This window comes from Acartia tonsa, chromosome 3 (genome assembly GCF_053477335.1).
Source record: "Acartia tonsa isolate MP-2025a chromosome 3, ASM5347733v1, whole genome shotgun sequence".
NCBI lineage: Eukaryota > Metazoa > Arthropoda > Copepoda > Calanoida > Acartiidae > Acartia > Acartia tonsa.
This window is the reverse complement of record NC_137262.1, coordinates 26,044,012-26,063,334: the sequence shown is the minus strand read 5'-3', so window position 1 is coordinate 26,063,334 and position 19,323 is coordinate 26,044,012. Positions and strand designations below refer to the sequence as shown.

General features: G+C 30.4%; 2 protein-coding genes across 3 annotated transcripts in view; one reads left to right on the top strand and one right to left on the bottom strand.

Moving 5' to 3' along the window:
- Nucleotides 1-5,349, top strand: part of LOC145313742 (ferric reductase 1-like) — a 27,987-nt gene extending 22,638 nt beyond the window's left edge. For both annotated transcript variants that reach the window (XM_080153308.1, XM_080153307.1), the window contains exons 20-22: nucleotides 2,784-2,840; nucleotides 3,320-3,436; nucleotides 4,252-5,349. In XM_080153308.1, coding sequence (XP_080009434.1) covers nucleotides 2,784-2,840; nucleotides 3,320-3,436; nucleotides 4,252-4,388 — 311 coding nt within the window. In that variant the 3' untranslated portion in view covers nucleotides 4,389-5,349. The remainder of the gene's footprint in view (nucleotides 1-2,783; nucleotides 2,841-3,319; nucleotides 3,437-4,251) is intronic.
- LOC145313749 (uncharacterized) overlaps nucleotides 1-19,323 on the bottom strand; it is a 341,643-nt gene that overhangs the window by 152,607 nt on the left and 169,713 nt on the right. The window lies entirely within an intron of this gene.

The following is a 19,323-nucleotide window of genomic DNA, read 5'->3' as shown; positions in this document are numbered from 1 at the left end:
TGAAACTCAATATTTCCAAACTAAATCTTTTGGGTTAGGATACAATACTACCAAAATATTCTTAATGAAACTCAATATTTCCAAACTAAATCTTTGGGGTTAGGATACAATACTACCAAAATATTCTTAATGAAACTCAAAATTTCCTAACTAAATCTTTGGGGTTAGGATACAATACTACCAAAATATTCTTAATGAAACTCAATATTTCCAAACTAAATCTTTTGGGTTAGGATACAATACTACCAAAATATTCTTAATGAAACTCAATATTTCCAAACTAAATCTTTGGGGTTAGGATACAATACTACCAAAATATTCTTAATGAAACTCAATATTTCCAAACTAAATCTTTATGATTAGGATACATTACTACTAAAATATTCTTATTGAAACTCAATATTCCAAACTAAATCTTTATGGTTAGGGATACAATACTACCAAAATATTCTTATTGAAACTTAATATTTCTAAACTAAATCTTTGGGGTTAGGATATAATGCTACCAAAATATTCTTAATAAAACTCAATATTTCCAAACTAAATCTTTATGATTAGGATACAATACTACCAAAATATTCTTATTGAAACTCAATATTTTTAAACTAAATCTTTGGGGTTAGGATACAATACTACCAAAATTTTCTTTAAAAAACTCAATATTTCCAAACTAAATCTTAATGATTAGGATACAATACTATCAAAATATTCTTATTGAAACTCAATATTTACAAACTAAATCTTTGGGGTTAGGATACAATACTACAAAAATATTCTTATTGAAACTTAAAACTAAATCTTTGTGGTTAGGGTACACTACAAAATATTCAACTGAATAGTAATTTTCTGTGTGTGAAAGATAGAGGGCTGTACTGAGTGACTTTTCAAATATTGCTATGACACATAACTGAGAGTTGAATTTTTTGAATATCTCCCTTCTGGCGGACACAGGATGCCAGCAAACCTACTAGGGTCATCCAGGTAAAGAGCAAAATTTTTTTTGACTTTGACAAAGCATTCTATGTTAACAAAATACTAAAACATCCTATAGTAGTTCATTCTCATATGAAATACAGGTGTTCAAGTCAATTTCAGGTTCCAGTTATGATCCTGCAGGTCCTGGGCCTCTAGGTCTCTAGAAATCTTTTAAAGGCTCCTGTGACCGCAATTTTGACTTAGAGACTTCAAATTTTTAACTTAAGCTTTTCTTATATGTCTACATGACATTAAAATTTCATATAAATCCACCGCTGTTTTCCCCCCAACCACTGGCTGCGGCGGCTTGCAGCTGTTAAGTACAGTTGCCGCCGCACAAAATATTTAGCCCTCTAGCTCTAATGGGAGTCGAGATAATTATGGGGCGTTCAATACATTTTTATTTACTATTTTGACTAATTTGTATGAACACAAGATCTTTTGTGCAAAGATTTATTTATTTATAAAGAATCTTTTTTATTTCCAACAATTCTGTACATTTATAAAAGCAAAGCCCTCCAGTAATATCAAAAAGGATACAACTTATTTTTAATTTAAGGATTGTTACAATTGTCATTGCAATTTTCAACTTTAGTAGATGGTTTTTTAACAATTAGGTGTAATTTATTATGCTTAGTAGCAAATAAAAATATACTTACACTCATTTTAACATTTGACTTTTTGGTCGTTTGACATCAATCTAATATGAGTTACTTACTTTTTTCTTTTCTTGATTGATCAGTACAAACTATTAGTTTTCAAACTTTTCTATAAAAATTATAAGCCACAAATGGTTAATTTTGTTTATTATAATCGGGGGTTTACAATGTACATAAATTTATCGTCTATTGTCTAATCCCTTTCTGATATTTACGCATTTATCTTTTAAACAATGTAATTGAATCTTGTATTACAATAAAAATAAAAGAAAATAAAAGGGCAAAGAAACAAAAAAGATTTTCTGGTTGGTTAGGCATCTATCAAACTTTATATTTTTGTCTGAGGTGTCATATTAAAAACGTAAAAGTTATAAAAGCATTTTTATAATTTTATCTTTTGCGGTTCTCCTCTCTTCTCTACATTGTTTACTCACTTATTTTTTGGTTATTATTTTGCTATAATTATATTTGAACCTTAAAGATTCCCAAAAATATTGAATTCTATCGGTTCAAAAACATTCTAACTTAATATACAACAATTTGCTATATATTTTCTTGCTATTTTTTTACTTCTACATCATATTATGAACGCTAACATACGTCTGTTGGCGTGAATTGCAAAATTGTTGCAAAATAAAAATCATTTTCTCTGTATCGAACAGATTACGATATTTTCCCCAATAGTGCTGATTGAGCATAGAACCCCTACTCCCTATTTTTTAAATAAATTTTAAGTAAGGGGGGGGGGAGCCTTTTTATTTGTGTACCTTGTACCCATTTAAACAAAAAACATAATCTGACCAAAAATTAAAAAAAAAACAGAAAAAAGTTGTGGGGGACAGGGGAGGGGGTCTGCGCTCTTATAGGCTCTTTGAGGGAAATCACCCGGATTATAAACTGATCGGTTACATTTGTAATATTTTGTACAGTAATTTTTTATTCAAAAAAAGCTATCCGTAACGGACGGACGTACGGACGGACAGACCCTAATTATAGAAAAGCTTCGCTTTTAAAAATTATAACAAAGAGTGTAAACGAGGACATCAAAGTCCAAAATCTACATATTTATAAACTAAATTAAGATAAAAAAAAGGTTCAATGATTCATATCGTACCATTACAAAATAGTACTATTACAATTTATTTTTAGGTTTGGTATCCATATTTTTGGCGAGTAACCTTGCTACGATTCCAATTTCTCCCATAGGTAATTATAACTCTTTTATAAAAACAAGCAGACACTTAATTATAATTATCATTTCTATAACAATAAATGAATAAGTATACATGTATAACCCAGACAACTACCTGGTTCTAATGGTGGGGACCTTTATCGTGTGCTAACAAATTGTTTTCTGTTCTTTTGTGGCTGTATTAATAATTTCGATGCTATTGAATGATTTTCAAAGACCCAATTGAAATTCGGTACTCTGTCCCCACCCCGTGGCCATACAATTATTTAATCCCTATTCCCTGCCACCTCTTTTCTTTACTAACCTCTGTTCTTTCTTTTTTATCTTTCTATATAATTCTAAATTATTTCTATCTATCTGAACTAACTATCTTATCTATCAAGGATATTTGGCATGCTGTATCGTATATGTGGTTATATACGTGCTTGTCCACCTAGCCCTCAGTGGAAATCTATCTATCTATCTCTGCTAATCTAACTATCTATCTATCTAGGATATGTGGCATGCTGTATCGTATATGTGGTTATATACGTGCTTGTCCACCTAGCCCTCAGTGGAAATCAAATTTGGGCCAAGGCACGTAGGAGGACAGAGGTCACCCCACTTTCAGGTAAGCGTCAGTTTACCAAGGGTAGGGTAGTGAGAGAATGGAGCATTGGTCTGTAAATTATGATCACTTGTTTGTTAACTGATAAACTTTGGAGACTATTAAATCTTGATTGTATTGTACAAACCTAAATACTTACACTTAGAATTAATGTTGTTTCGGGTTAAACAACAATTTAATTCAAGTCTTACAGGGACAAGGAAATGATATTCTGACAAACAACTCTAAAGGAAAATTTTCCCACAACCTCCTTCCCCTTTTCCTCCCCTTCTTTCCCACCCCTCTTCACTTACATAACAAAAACAAACTATATCACCAGATACCCCATAAGGTTTCGTGATTTTTTGTCGAATTGTTGGTTCAACGGTTAGACTGCCTACCCCTGCAAGTCTTATCTCTAAAGCTTATTTTTTTTGTATTGTAATTAGTGTCTTTTTGACTAAAACAAAAGATTTGATGTTGTTGAAAATTTCATAACTTATATAATGGTATTCAATCATATGTGACTAAATAAAAACAAAAATCTGTATCTCCAGAAAGTTCTTATTATGTTACAAAAATTATTGTGATCCACTAAGATAATAAATCTCTGGTAATGTGATTCTGACAAACAATTCAAAAGGAAAATTTCCCAATCCCCTTCTCTTTTTTCTTTCCTTCTTACCCACTCCCCTTCATTTACGTAAAAAAACATGTTTTACTCCAACTTTACTCCAACAAAATATTAAATTTTGAGGCATTTTCAATTGGAATTAATTGGCTGAATAGCAGCCCCCGATAAATGTATTTAATTGACCTCATTTAATTTGATATTTCAGAGAAGGGACGCGAACACGTGAACGTGGAGGTTGACCAGCCCGGTGCTTCATTCAGAAAATCTGTCCTTGCATTATTCTCATTGCTTTCACTTGCTGTTTTCATAGCCTTGACTATCATCATTTCTATTAGCAATTAATTGGTGAATAATGTCAGTAATAAAAGTTGGAATTTGAGTTGATTACTATTTAGTTCAGTGGCAAGATTATTATTTCCATTTTTAATTAATTGGTGACGAATATTTTTCAGAGGTGCTTTTAAAGTTGAATGAGATCTATTAATTGTAGTCTGTAATATACTTCTATAGGTGTTGGGAACAAGTATGTAGAGTATTGCTATTTAGATGAAAGAGATTCCCATCCTAATAAGGCACAGAGTTTTCAAACGTCCACTTGAGTAAATAGTATTACACTCATATCCAACTCTTTCCACTTCACTGCAATATTAATTCTGTTATTATTAGCTTACAATATATATAATTATTTTATTTAAAAAAAAAACACTTTTAAAATCACAAAACCTCGTAATTCTGAAATGGTGAAATAATTTTATACATTTTAGTAAACAAATTTTTTTATTTGTAAAACTTTATTTAAAACCTGTATATACAGAATATTTAGCCTACAATTACCAGAAAAATTTAACATTGGCAGTAAATTTTTTTTATGATATGATCTTAACTATAAAATGTCACAAAATATGAATTATTATTACTGTATAAATTATGACAAACGTGTATAATATTGTCAGACATTTTTTTAGAATAAAAATAATTAATATGCATTAAAATTAAATTGCTCATTATTTAGACAAAGTTTTTTTTTATATCAACTTATGAATAAATTAAAATAGATTATATTTTCTGATCCAAAGAATGTTCTATAAAAGACTGTTTAGGTAAACTAATAGAAATAAATATGTGCGATTATTTTCTACCTTGAATCCTTAATACAAAGCTTTGTTTTAACTTAAATAATTTATGTTAACAATAGGCATTATCTAATCATAATATTTATAAATACATAACATTCCATAAGATTTAATATATACTTAATATTATGCATGTTGATTACAATATTTTAATAAATTTTAAAAAAAGTTTTTGTTTTTAATTTTTCAATTTGAGAGAGGTTTGTTATGTTGCTCTAACCTTATAAAAAAGTAACATGATGCATGTTATTGTGTTTGTGTGTGTATCTTTTGCATAGATAAAACGGCATTAGACCTGCAAATACAAAATTTGTCTGAGTAAAAATTATATATAGAACAAAGATAACAATATTCATAATAAAGAAGTTTAAAATAATCATGGATGAATAAACATTCAAAGTTTTAGGGCAGATGTTTAAGTCATAAAAAAATCACGAAACAAAAATACAAATATACAAAAATATTTTGTTAGTATGCCCGACAGACTGACGTACAGCTTCGCTACTGAATAAAATTGAAATTAAAAAAACGTTACAACAGTAACATAAACAGTATGTATCTTACTTTTTAAGCCCTTTCAAAATTCGTATTTATTTACATTTTACATAAATAATTTTTTTTACACAGTTTCTACTTTCTATTTGGCTCCACAGATGCCTCTACTGAGGCCAAACCCAAAGGAAAATGGAGAACAATTGTGCTTGGCCTATGCTCTGGAAAGAAGAGATAAATGGCGATGATGATGATGATTTGGCTCCACACTCCACAAGCCTCTTGCTCCACAGGCCTCTTAACGTTTGTCTGTCTGTCACAATTGGTAAGAGGACTATTTTTGCCTATTTTCCTTGGACTTAACATTTTTTGTTGCTAAAAGTAACAGAAAATGATATTCAATTGTCTTATCAGCTTTGATTATGCCTTTACCATCGAATAAAATACCTATCTCTATGCTGTAATAATGTAACCAGGAATAAGGTATAACCAACAAGCGAAAAAAATCTAAAATAATATTTGGGGGGCAAATGGAGAGTTCGTCAATTTTACGATGTGTTGCCCCCCAACGACAGCTGAAAAACACATGTATAGGTTTCGTGATTTTTTTCCTAATTAATTTCGTTATTAGTAGAAGCTGTAATGTAACAATTTCAAATGTTTAAGGAAATCATCAGGGATGGAGGGAACATTGGACTGTAAATTACACTAGTACCCACAGTATTATATCTTATTTGATGGCTTAAAACTTTGGGTACTTTGAATGAATTTTACTTAGATTAGTATTTATAATTTAGTTTATCATGCTTATGGATTTATATTAACTTATCATTGTCTTATCCCTTAAGATCCCTGGAGGCGCATATTTAAATGGAGAATAAAATAAATATTTCTGCTTCTCACGTGAAATCCATTTCTCGATATTTAGAGGAAACCATACTACAAACGTTTATTTAAACAAGCAAATTTACTTTTATTTAAAGTAATACGATACAAATTGCATACAAATAGTGAGAAGAACAAAAAATATTAGGTCTTAGTAAGGCTTCGAAACCGATCAAGATCCATTGAAATTGAACTAGTTTTGAGTCATTTTGAAAAATCATGTAACGTATAGTATTATAGATAACTTTTAACAAATAGAAAATAAAAATCATAAGATTAACACCAGGTTTTTTGCCTCTAAATTAATCATATTATTAAACTGTTTGAAACATTTTGCTATAAATACACAATCATTATAGCTAAAAGGCAAATTAAAACAATTAAGATGTTCTTATGTAGTAATGCAGAAACATTTGAACTATGTATGTATAATAATCCAAACTATTTGAATTTCAAAAGTGGTTTGCCCATCTTCCTTTCCTCACTTTTATCTTTCTTTCTCCTTTTCCCTCTTCTCTCTTGCTTACTCTCTTTCTTTCTTTCTCTTTGCCCCTTTCTCTATCTTTCTTTTATTCGCTCATTGCTTTGCCAAAACTTATAATTGTCTCCTACAATAATTTATATTTCTTAACTAAATTTGTAGCACAGCAAGGCTCTTCTATAATCTACTTTATCTGTACTTCAGTTAGTAACACTAAAGGGAAAATATAAATTCTTGGGAAAGACTTCTTGGAAAAATTACAAGATATCATTTACCAAATAACACCCAGTATACAACTTTCTCGTATTCATTCGAATCCGGTGGATAGGAACCGGTTCTCATCCATACGAAAAAACTATGTCTAGCATCGTATTATATCCAGCTTTCTACGAATATAAAAATGTACAATCATAAGATTAAAACCAGTTTTTTAGCCGGTGCCTTCGGCACCCCGGGGCTAAAAAAACTAGTTTTAATCTCATAATTGTACATTCTATATCCGCGGAAAGCCGTTTATAATACGATGCGAGAAATAACTATTCTTGGCAATAGGTCTGACGGCCATACTACAAAAATCAAAATATATTTTTTATGAATGTTTCGTTATCTACTAAATTCTTATATGTACTACTATCCAACCTCTTTCTCTATTTCTCTCTCTTTTTATGATATGTTGTGAACATCTGCTCTACAACTCACTTTGTCCGTTAATATAATCCTTAAATTTGATAAGTTTAATATTAGTCTTTACCCCATCAAAACTTTTCCGAAAATTCAAATTCTTGCAGTTTTCTTCAAGATCTTTTAGGATATATTTTTTTTTAAATCTCTATATTAGTTGCATAGTTGTGACACTTAGAAAACTTATGTGGCCCCGGAATCAAAAGTGTTAAACTATTTTGACGTTAACCCTTTAATGACAAGAAATGTATGAGAGAGAGATAAAGAGAGAGAGGGGAGGGGAAGAGTGAGACTGCGAGAGAGAGAGAGAGGGAGGGAGAGGTTGAGAGGGGAGAGAGAAAAAATAGTAGTTTAGCCTTATAAATGGACCACAGCCGAATATTCTAATTATTTAAAAAGCGCAGCATTCTACTCTATTATAATTGTCTGTACAAAAGTATTTTAGTTTTACATTAATCGTGACTTATTGACAGTCTTTTGATAGTTCTTAAGCAAAACGTCTAGAGTTTTTCATTTAACAAAAATATTTACTTTTTGCGTTAAATAACTAAACTAAAATAGGCAAAAAACACAAACAAAACATATTGTATCTCAAGGCTGATATATGATATATAAATACACATCCCAAATGATGATACACAAAAATATCCCTCCTATAGAATACAAATAGTGGTTAAAACGATTGGACACTCAACTCAATGATCCAACCAATTAAAATGAACGTGATTATAACATTTTGGGGACTAGTGCAATAAACAGTGATATCCCCTCCCTTCCTGGTTGCATCTACTTATAAGATAGAGATAAATTTACAAAAATAGCAGCTCTATTTATTTACTTTGCTAATTGTTTTTATCTTTTTCTTTCTCAGAAAAAAAAGAGAAATTTAAGTTTACTTACAATTAAAAGCTTTTGCAAAATATATATATAAAGATATGTATTTAACATATTTTTAGTGGCGAGTCTACTCTATAGTTCGCCACGCCCGTCTGTTCGTCTGTGAGAAACCGTTAGGGGTAAACGTTTCTCTGTACCATTTCTTAATTATGACATTGAATATCTCTATAATTCAATTTATTCGTTGGTTTATCCACAATATTTTGAACTTTAATATTTATGGATGTTATCATCCTTTATAAAACAACAAATTGTTAGTAAATTGTCACATATAAGAAAAATAAACAAACTACAAATTGATATACATTCCAAATTATGATAAACAAAATTTGGGAACAGCCAATCAAAATTTTATGAAAATTAGTTTCTGTGGTAACGGATATGATACCGATGGTATAGAACATTGGGTACCAGTGTACTTTAAAGACCAATGTCCTTCGCTTACTGAATTTGAAATACACAAGAGTTGCAAGAGCACTATGTAGACAGGGATAGGGGATCATGATTCTAAAAAAAACAATATAAGTAAATTTCCTTACAACCAACCCCCCTTATTACCCAGTTCTCTTTAGTTACAGCACAAACCAAGGTTTATGCCACTAAAATACCCAATTTTTAGCAATTTTAAATGGAATTAATTTGCTAAATCACGGCTCCTGTTAGTCAGTATATTTTCTTTAACAGTTAAGTTGTTACAAAATGCTTTACCCTTCCATCCTTTCTACACTGTGTTCATCATTACTACATAAAAGGGGTGTTATAGTTGGTTAGAGATGGATTTAAAGTTTGTTAATGGGTAGAGAAAAGGAGAAACAGTTCAATATGAGTTGCGGACTTTTCATGGATAAAGAAATAAGAATTTTTTTTAAAAATGACCGACTGGCGGAAGCGATGAAAAGTGTCATGTGTGCCGGAATAAAATACGTCTAAATAGGAAGGATAAAAGAGAAGAAGGAAAGGAAACCCCTAAAAAAAAGATGGACAAAAGACGTATTTTTATGACGTTACACATCACACTTCCAGCGCTTCCACTGACGTATTCTATTATTAATTAAGTATGAATGATATTGCATTAGATAAAAGTTATCTCAGCTGATACACATCGAAATATCGCTACTCTAATAACAACATCATCATTTGCCTATATATTAGCCCCCAAAAATGGGCCCACATTTGGACATTTATTAATCGAACATTCATCTAATAACCATTTATCTTTCAACCTTAATTTTAAACATATAAAACTGATTTAATTTTGAAATAGAAGATCTAGTCATCTAAATAAAAAAAAATAATTACTAATTACTTACCCTTTTCTTTTATCCCTGGGACCTTCTATACTTGAAACTTTTACAAATATAGGACTTAGACTTATACAGAATCAAAAGGGGTCTGTCTAATAATATGAATTATATACTTAATAAACTTTAAGATATGGTACTAATTCTAAATTTAAATTTGGTATTTTTTTATTGTTCTTAAGTTCTCTTGGTTATTAAATTTTAAAATCAGCTGGAATATATTTATGCTATAAATGAAATTGGCGGCACCGCTCCTAATATCGAGGTGCTCTGTATTAAAAGAGGTTTAAATGGGGCAAAAATAGCCTAAAACCATCCAGGGAACTACATAAAGCTTCCCTAAAGAGGAGAAATCAGCAGTTATTTAAATCTTGAGGTTCATACAAATTATTGGATTTACATAGTACATACATAAATTATACATTTAGTTATAGGAATCATAGTATGTATAACCTAAAATAAAGTATTAATCAAACAAACACCCTCCCTTACTTATTGCCAATTTTCTATGTATTTACCAGGCATCCATTGGAAGAAACCCTTAAGTGTTAAAAATTTGTTATTTTGTTGATATTTTGTGAAGGTAAGAGTGGATGTCTGTCAGTCTATCTGTAATCTGTATGTCTGTCTGTCTTTATTTCTGTATGTCTTTATGTCTGTCTGTCTGTAGATGTCTGTGTGTAAAATTTGTTTATTTTGTTGATATTTTGTGAAGTGAAGTGTGGATGATTTTTGTGTTTACAATCTTTTACATGCTTTTTATATTCAATATTAAGTTCTTGCAATCTTACATATTTATTATATTGCGAGAATTTTTAAGCCTAACCAATCAATATATGTTTCCTAGCAGCAACGCGCTTAGATTCCGATAGAGGTACTTTTGGGATAAAAAGGGTCGGGAAATTTAGTGAATCCTTCTCATGTAATTGTATGCTGAAAATTTGAGTTATTTTTTTATAAGGGTTGTTTCAGTTAAGAAGTTGGAGGTACCCTCCCCGCAAAAGTTATGAACATTCCCTGAACCTATCGGTTTAACGTATAGCAAGATACAGACAGATATAATTTCTAAACCTTAGGATTAAATAGGCTTTTAACGGAAAGAAGTATCCTTATACTTAAGTAACAGGATGTCTGTTTGTCTGTGTGTTTGTGTTCGCACCGAAGGATCTCGCAAACCGCTGAACCGATCGGGTTCTTCTTAACAGGGTAGCTTCTCATAGGTACCAGGAAGGTTTATAACTATAACTATAACTACCACCCTTCAAAGAGAAATCACTACTAAAAAAATTACACATCCCCCCCAAAAAAAATATTTTTTCCTTTTACTTCTAAAATCTGAAATAATAAATTGGGTTATCAAATTCGACTCTCTCCTCCACAAGTGCCCCTAGAGGCCTTCAGAGGGCGTGGCCGCTAGTTATAGATATTAAATATACGCTGAATAATACCCATATTATAAAAAAGCTACTTTTAAAAATATTTTACTAATTCTAAATTTAATCGTAGTAGTATATGGACACTAATTTTTATTGAATAGAATTTCTAAAGCGGAAAATTGAAGTTTAAAATTTTAACACTATTTTACAATATTTTAAACATAAATATTATATTTAATTTTATAAAGTGTGATATTATGACGAGTTGGGTTGGTTCTTTTATATAATCTTTTTTCTATAAATACTGGTTTTACATGAAAAAAATCTAACTTTATGTCTATCTATCTATCTAAACTAACATTCATCAATATATCCATTCCCTCCATATATCTAAAGATATTGGACGTTTGAGTATTTCCTTAAGATTTCATCGAAATCAATCTATTTTTTGTCGATCCAGCAATTAATTTGGGGAATAGTCCCTTTCGTAACATCGCCTCATAAGGGGCGATTCGTCATATTTTTATAATGGCTTTTTATAGGTTAGGTTAGGTTATATTGGGTTAGATGATTGCCCCACAGAGTTAGGTAATTGGCCCCGCAGGGTTAGAGCCCCCGCAGGTGCTATAAATAGGAGAACAGCTAATATGAAAAATATGAAGAATCGCCCCATAAGGTGCGATATTACGAAAGGGACTTTACCCTTAATTTGTCTCTACATCCATTTATCTATTCATTATTCCATTCATTCATCTATGAATTCATCAAGTGTGCATTAGTACTTGTTTATAAAGATAATTTGTACTTCAATCCAACTTTATAAAAAGATATTACTCCATTGCATCCCCAATGATGATTCCCAAAATTAACCCTTTTTGTAGATTACAAACTGTGGTTGAAATATTTGGACACTTAACCTAATGAACCAACCAATCAAACTTCAATAATTGACCCCAAATTTTTTTTAGAGAATAAGAAAACGTTTTTATTAACTCTAGGGACTAGTGAAAAAAATAGCCCAATGTCACCTCCCATTTCTGATATATCTGTCTATCTATCTATCTATTTTGTCAAAACATTGTAAGCTCTACACATATCCCCTTTATGTTTATCTTTTCAGCAGAACAAACAAAAGTTATAAAAGGTAATTTAATCCTTAAATTACACATTGTCGTATATTTTGTCATACACAAACATTTTTATATTCAAAAAAAAGTTGTTGCTTTTATATAATATTTTCAACCATTTTATGATAAATCATTTAACACATTACAATACAAAATAAGCATACAGCTTTTGGTAAAATTGTGATCAGTTGGTTAAATTTTTATATAAAAAAACATTAACTTAGTTGTTTTTAAAGAACGCTTTGGTTTACAGAGTATGTTAGCAAAGTAAACTTTTACTGAAACGTGTTTTCATTTTGACATGTTTTTCTTTACAAACTGACAAATATTATGTTTAATCAAAAAATAAAGTTTCATAATTTTAAAACATCCAGTTAAAAAAAATATAGAAAACCATAAGAGGAAGTTTTTTATTGCACTGTAAATTACATATATACCCCTTGTTGTCCCAAATATCGTTGGCTCAAAAACTTTGGCTACTATTATTGAAGTCTGAATGATTTTTTTAACGCAGGAGGACCAAACGTCGGAGTTGACAAACGCAGGAGTGTATAAAATATTAAGTTAATTGAGTATTTCTATACAGGTTAGGTTAGGATTTGAATATACAATAAATCCCCTCGCTGGGGTTAGGCATTTAGAAACTCTATAATACGGTTTAGGTTAGGTAAATTGTCCACTCTGATGTTTGTCACTCCTGCGTTTGTCCTAGGACCTTATATAGTACTGTAGTTAACTATAAACTACAGATATAGGACAGCGACTAATTATCCTTTTTTTTTTAGAATTTTAATGTTCTAAATTCTTCCTATGGAAACTTTAAAAAAAGAGTAATATTGATTTTAAAGTAACTATTTTCATAATCCTAACCTTGTTTTTTTCTGAGGAATAAATAGTATTTAAATTTAGAATGTTTTTTAACCTATACTTTTAATAAAATTACACTATCCCAAGACATGAAATAAATAAGTACATTAAGAGCAGTTAAACCTTATCAAAGCATTTGATAAACATCTCTAAAATAATTCATGCCCACTAAATAACATAGGATTACTTGAAAAAGGTTCAACGAATAAAAAACTTCAGAAATCATTTGATTGACCATTAAATAAATAGAAGTTATATAAGGTGGATCAAAGAAAAGAGTCTCTTGTAAATTATGAAATTTCATGAAATATTCCTTTTATGGTCTGTCTAGGTGTCTTGAATACGTTTTTAGTGTTTTTTGATAAATGGAAAATATATTTTTTTTAAATAAGTTGATTTTTTTCTATCAACCTTCCCAAGAAAAAAAAATCTCTCAAACAATTTAAATTTTTTTTTCTTTTCAACCCTAAAATTAAAAGTGCAGTGTCGACTTTACCCACTTCCGCCACCCCCCCAATCTTCAAATGGCCCCAGGGCCTCTAGGGCGTAGCAGTTGATAAATAATAAATATATTATTAAATTGATTAAAAAATAAGCTAATTAGCCATAAAAAAATCTTTTAAATTACTTACTTGAGATAAATTTTAATTAAGCAAAATATTTTTTTACATCAAAACTTTGCAGGGTTGTCAAATCATTTATATTTTTTTATTTGAATATATGCATTATACATATGTATACATAGTTCATACTTTTTGACCATCATGTTTTAAAGTAATATTTACGTGAAAATTGGATTTAAAATAAGTACAACATGGACACTTTTACGTTTACTTAACCCCACTTTGAAAGGGGGAGGTGTGTTATCCATATTTATGTACCGTTTTATTGAAATATCAAAAAATATCATGAAACAAGAAAATCATACCTTGAGCTCAAATCAAATCAAATTCCAGGCTTACGAAGAAAATTACTAATATTTATCACATAGTATTATAGACAGTTGATAGTGAAAATTTTTTTAAAATACGGTACGAAGTATGATTTTTCAGTCCTTTCATTGCAATTACGTTCAAATTGGGCTTTTTGTTCTAATTATTTTGTACTGAAGATACTGTGGAGGTAAATTGTTGTAAGATGAACAGTTTTTACTCAGGGTGAAGCTTTGTTGGATGTTTAGGAAAAGTAAAAGTTTTGTATATCATAAAAACAGCTTCATCAGCTGGCAGCAAAATAATTAGGATATAAGAATAAAGGGGCAATCTTCATTGAAGTGCATTGCCGAGCAAAATAAGAAAACACAACCAATTAAAGTTTTATATTTGTTAGAGCAGAAGTAATGAATTGCAAATTTTACCTAAATGTAAGCATTTAAAAGCCTCGAATATTAAACGCTAAATTTTCTATTTAGTGAATAATGAGTATTTTTTATAGATTTGGCTATTGATTAGTTGATTTCACAGGGGCTCTTATCCTCCGGGTTTTCTACACCTGTGGGGCAAATCTAACATTTACCTAACCTAACCTAAAAATAGCATCATCAGTACTTTTCTAGTACTTAAGGGAAATCATTCATCTAAAAGTAGTTAATCGCATAGTATTATAGACATTTTCCGTAAATTTTAAAGTAAGAATGTTTACATAATTTTTGGGCCCATTAGGGCTAAAAAAATGGTATTGATTCTATGATTTTTATTTTATTATTTGTGAAAAATTGTCTATATAACGAAGCTATTCATAATTTTAAGTATGGCTAAGAACCGGTTTTAAGCGGATATTAATCGGTTACGAAGCCATACTGAAAATATTATTCCTCTATATGTAATAGCTGACTAAGTTGAAGAGAATGAATTCAAAACTAATATTTGAGTTACAAAACTTTCCTATCAACTTTATTTTCCTCTCCAGATAAAGCTCTCAGAGTTTTACTTTTTTATTTACACATATTTTCTTAACATTTTAGCCTTCCTTTAAATTTCAAATCGCAAATCAAACTAAAGATGTATTTATGTATCTTATTATATTTTTAACAGTTGTCCATAAAATGTTGTAGAAATTGTTGTATTGGGCCAAAAGGACCAAAGTTCTGGGCCAATTAATATTTCTTTATGGCCCAGAACCTGTCTTGAATCAGCCAAATTGAATACGAGTCGGAGATTGTTACTTTCAGATTCGAACCCAATACCCGAACGAGGTATTTTTATGCACCATACATATGTATTGTACAGAATTATCCTTGTGTTTTTTTTTCAAGGAGGGAGGGGACAATGGAGTGTTAATAACACTAGTGTTCAAAGTTTTATAATCTCGTTTTCATATTCATTCACTTAAAAACATTTGGTACTTTTATTTAATTATTATTTATAGGTTTATTAAGTTAAGTATTCAAACGTTTCAACTAATAATTAATGATGTGTATCAAAGTATCAGCCAATGTCATATCCTTGGTTCTTCCCTTCTCCATCATATGACTCTTATAGACTGTTCTTCTTTATTGGTAAAACTTAAATTTTCCACTATGCTAATATTTCTAGCCTAAAATTAAGGGATGGATAGGATTATGATATATAAATTACATCTATTATATTATCTCAAAGTTATATCTAATCAAGTTAAAAAAAAAATTTATACGAATTTTTTAATTGTAAGCAATGAGTGTCAATATAATAAATCACCATTTTAGAATACTTTACTATTTTTCTTAATTATTTTTGAAGCACAATTGAAACAACCTTAGGATAACAGCCTACTGACGATGAAATAATAGTCTGTTTACACCTCCCTACAACATGTTACATTTTGGTTCAATGGGATTGTTAAAATTTTCGTGTGCGCTGCAATTATACTCTCATACCTATATCCCTGCTAAAACTATATTATGGAATGTTTATCTTTCTGGCATAGTAAAAACTCTGGGAGGAACGGGATATTAGACTGTAAATCATACTGGTATCCAAAGTTTTATAACTTCGTTATCCTATCCGTTGGCTTAAAATTTTTGGGCACCTAATCGGTTGCTTCCAAACTAAAAGTGTATAAACGTGTCAACCTATCATTTTAATCTACAGCAAGGGGTACTTTTGTATATCACCAATAAGTATGTTTATCATAATATCGACCTTTGTATAATCCCTTCAGATCCCTGTAAAACTTAACTGAACTCTGTATGCCAATATTCCAACACTTCCATAGAAATTGAAATATAGAATAGAATCCAGTTTGAAGACTCAACCTGCCTGAATTGATTTAATTCAGAAAGCTACCAATTATAAATATTTAACAATAATTTTAGATTTTCATATCCTAAAGGGAGTTAAAAAAACAATCGCTTAATCTTTTTCAATATAAACCCTACAGTTTTGATCAACAAATTACAAAAATTAATCCAATTCATGCTTTATACTATATCAATGAAAAAAAAAAAAAAAAAAATATTGAATTTTGAATATTCTCACTTCTCCAAAGTACAAGAGCTCGAGAATTAGCTCTTGTGGAAAACTTTTTTTTGTAATATAAAGTAGCAAAGTTTTTATTGTCTGTAGATTAATACCAGTTTTGTTAGCTTATAATTTTTCATTGAAATACCATTGAAAAACTGCCTATGATACAAAGTGATAAATAATCAATAATCCATCATTTCTATAATTAGGAAATGTTTAAACACACGTCGCTCTAATATAAAGGAACAAAAAATTATGGCTGCGGCGATAATCCTTGGAAAGTTTATACTTTGCTATGAGAGCCAGACAGATAGAGATTTTATAATTTCTTTCAATTTTTCAAGACAGATTCTAGACAGCCTTATTAAATATTAATTTTTTAAACCTTCCTTTGTGTTCTTCCGTTACAAACAAAATAGTTTTTATTGTATCTTATTTGTAGACAGCTTTCCACGGATATTAAAATAAAAAAATAAAAGATTAAAAACAATCTGGCCAGGTCTAACAAACTGAGCTGGATCTTTAAATCATTTAGTGGCGGTCCCGATCGGCGCACCTTATATCAATCTTTAAATCAAAATGGCATAGGCGAACCAGCACACCCAGTTGCGCGCCTCTGGCGCGGCAGTTACACTTGCTTAGTGTAACCACCTCGCCAGAGCGGAGTGAACCGTATTTAATAAATAAATTTTTTTTTCAATTTGTTTAATATTTTATTGCAAAACTATCGTGAAAACATTTCTATAAATTTTAAAAAAAAAATATTTATCGTTTTATTATAAAACAATATATAACTTTATAACCACGCCAAAAATCTTTTAAAAATCAATGTTTTTTAGCAGTGGCTGTGGCTCACCTTCAGCCCACATCTAGCGTACCCCGTTCAGGTTCACCACTAAAATGATGTAAAGATCCAGCTCTGGTATATAATTTTATTTTAATATTTGTTGAAAATTGTCTGTAATACGATTCAGAGAAAAAATTTGATAAAACTTTGGGTATCAGTACTATGTTCTCTACTCCCCTGGAAAACAAAACTGCTGCGGATTGTGGATAAATGGACAACAAATATTTGATATAGATTGTGTAGAATACTTTAGCAAGCAAAAAAGTGCTGCTTATAGTCACCGCGGCTACCAAGCCCTTTTAAAAATGCATAATTTCTTCATTTACAAATGTCCTAAATTTGAATTTATAGCATAATGTAAGATTTTATAACACCAATCTTTGATTTTAATTTATTCCATTGTTTCTAAAAAAGAGAGAAGTGTTTACCAAAAGCTACAACAAAAATATGACATGATTAAAAAATAAAAGCTTATAACTATCCTATTTAACAATACTAAGGGTTCCTTGGTTATAAATTTCAAGGAAGCTGTGTTTTTTGGCTTTTTTTCTTACCTTTACTGCCCTCCCCTCCCCTTGAGAATAAAAGTGAAGCGACTAGTAACAAAACAAAACAAATACAGAAATATTAAATCATATGAAATTTTTCAGGTAAATAATATTATTTGGAAGTTTTATGTTAGAACGCTGTATAACGCGAATAGAGAATTAATTAACTAAACGTCACAAATCAAAGAAAAATTTAATTAATTGGATTGCAGCCCCATTCCATTTGGTCTGCCCAGCCATAATACATTCACAAAATAAAGAAATTTTTGATATTTAGAACATTTTTTCGCATTGTGAATTCGAAGATTTTTTTTCGTTTAGATTTTTGCATTTTAAAATATATGCATTTTTTTTGATTTACTGAGGACCTACATTTTAGGTCTGAAAGTTGCTTAACCCCTAACCTAGCTTTTTTTTAACCCTTACAGATCGGGGGGGGGGGGGCTCCAAGAGCCCCCCCCTCTAGTTTTTTCAATCTCATTTTTTTGTAGGTAAGATGGAGTGCTGTGACTTCATGACTTTTTAAGTTTAGTAATTATACGTCGGCAAGAGTTGATTTTATTAGGATATCTGGTCTGTGTCGGTCGTGGTGTCCGGTTAAAGTCGGTTGGGTAGCACCAAAATTAGAAAAAAATTCTAAAAAAATCTTAATTTCTACATTATGACTTTTGTGTATAAGGAGAAACCTAAATTTTTTTTGGTGAATACTTAGATATCAATGACCTTCTGAGAAAAAATGTGTTATGACCGTTTGACCGCTCCCTGACCGACTTTACGACCGATTTTTGTCCGGCTTTTACTACAGACATATATCATGAATATCGTGGCTTCTATTACAGCTAGAGTCCTATAAATTTTTTTGGTAAATCCTTGAGCAACGTCAAACAGATAAAAATATTAATCGGCGCCGCCAACCGCCGTTTTACCGCCATAACCGCCGAAAATGGCGGTTTCCGTTATTTGCCGTTTTTTGGCGATGATCAGAAAAGGTAATTTTTTTGTTATGAAAAATAAAAGTTCGTCCTAAAATTTGGTCATCCTAGCTGCAAAATTGGCCGCTCTACAGCTGTTTTAAAATTTAGCGGCTGGCCGCTAAAAAGCGGCTAAGGAGCGGCCTGGCTGCTATGACTAGAAAAAGTAATTTTCTCTAAAAATACACATGAACCACCAGAAAAAAATTTTACGTCTTTATCTGTAACAGG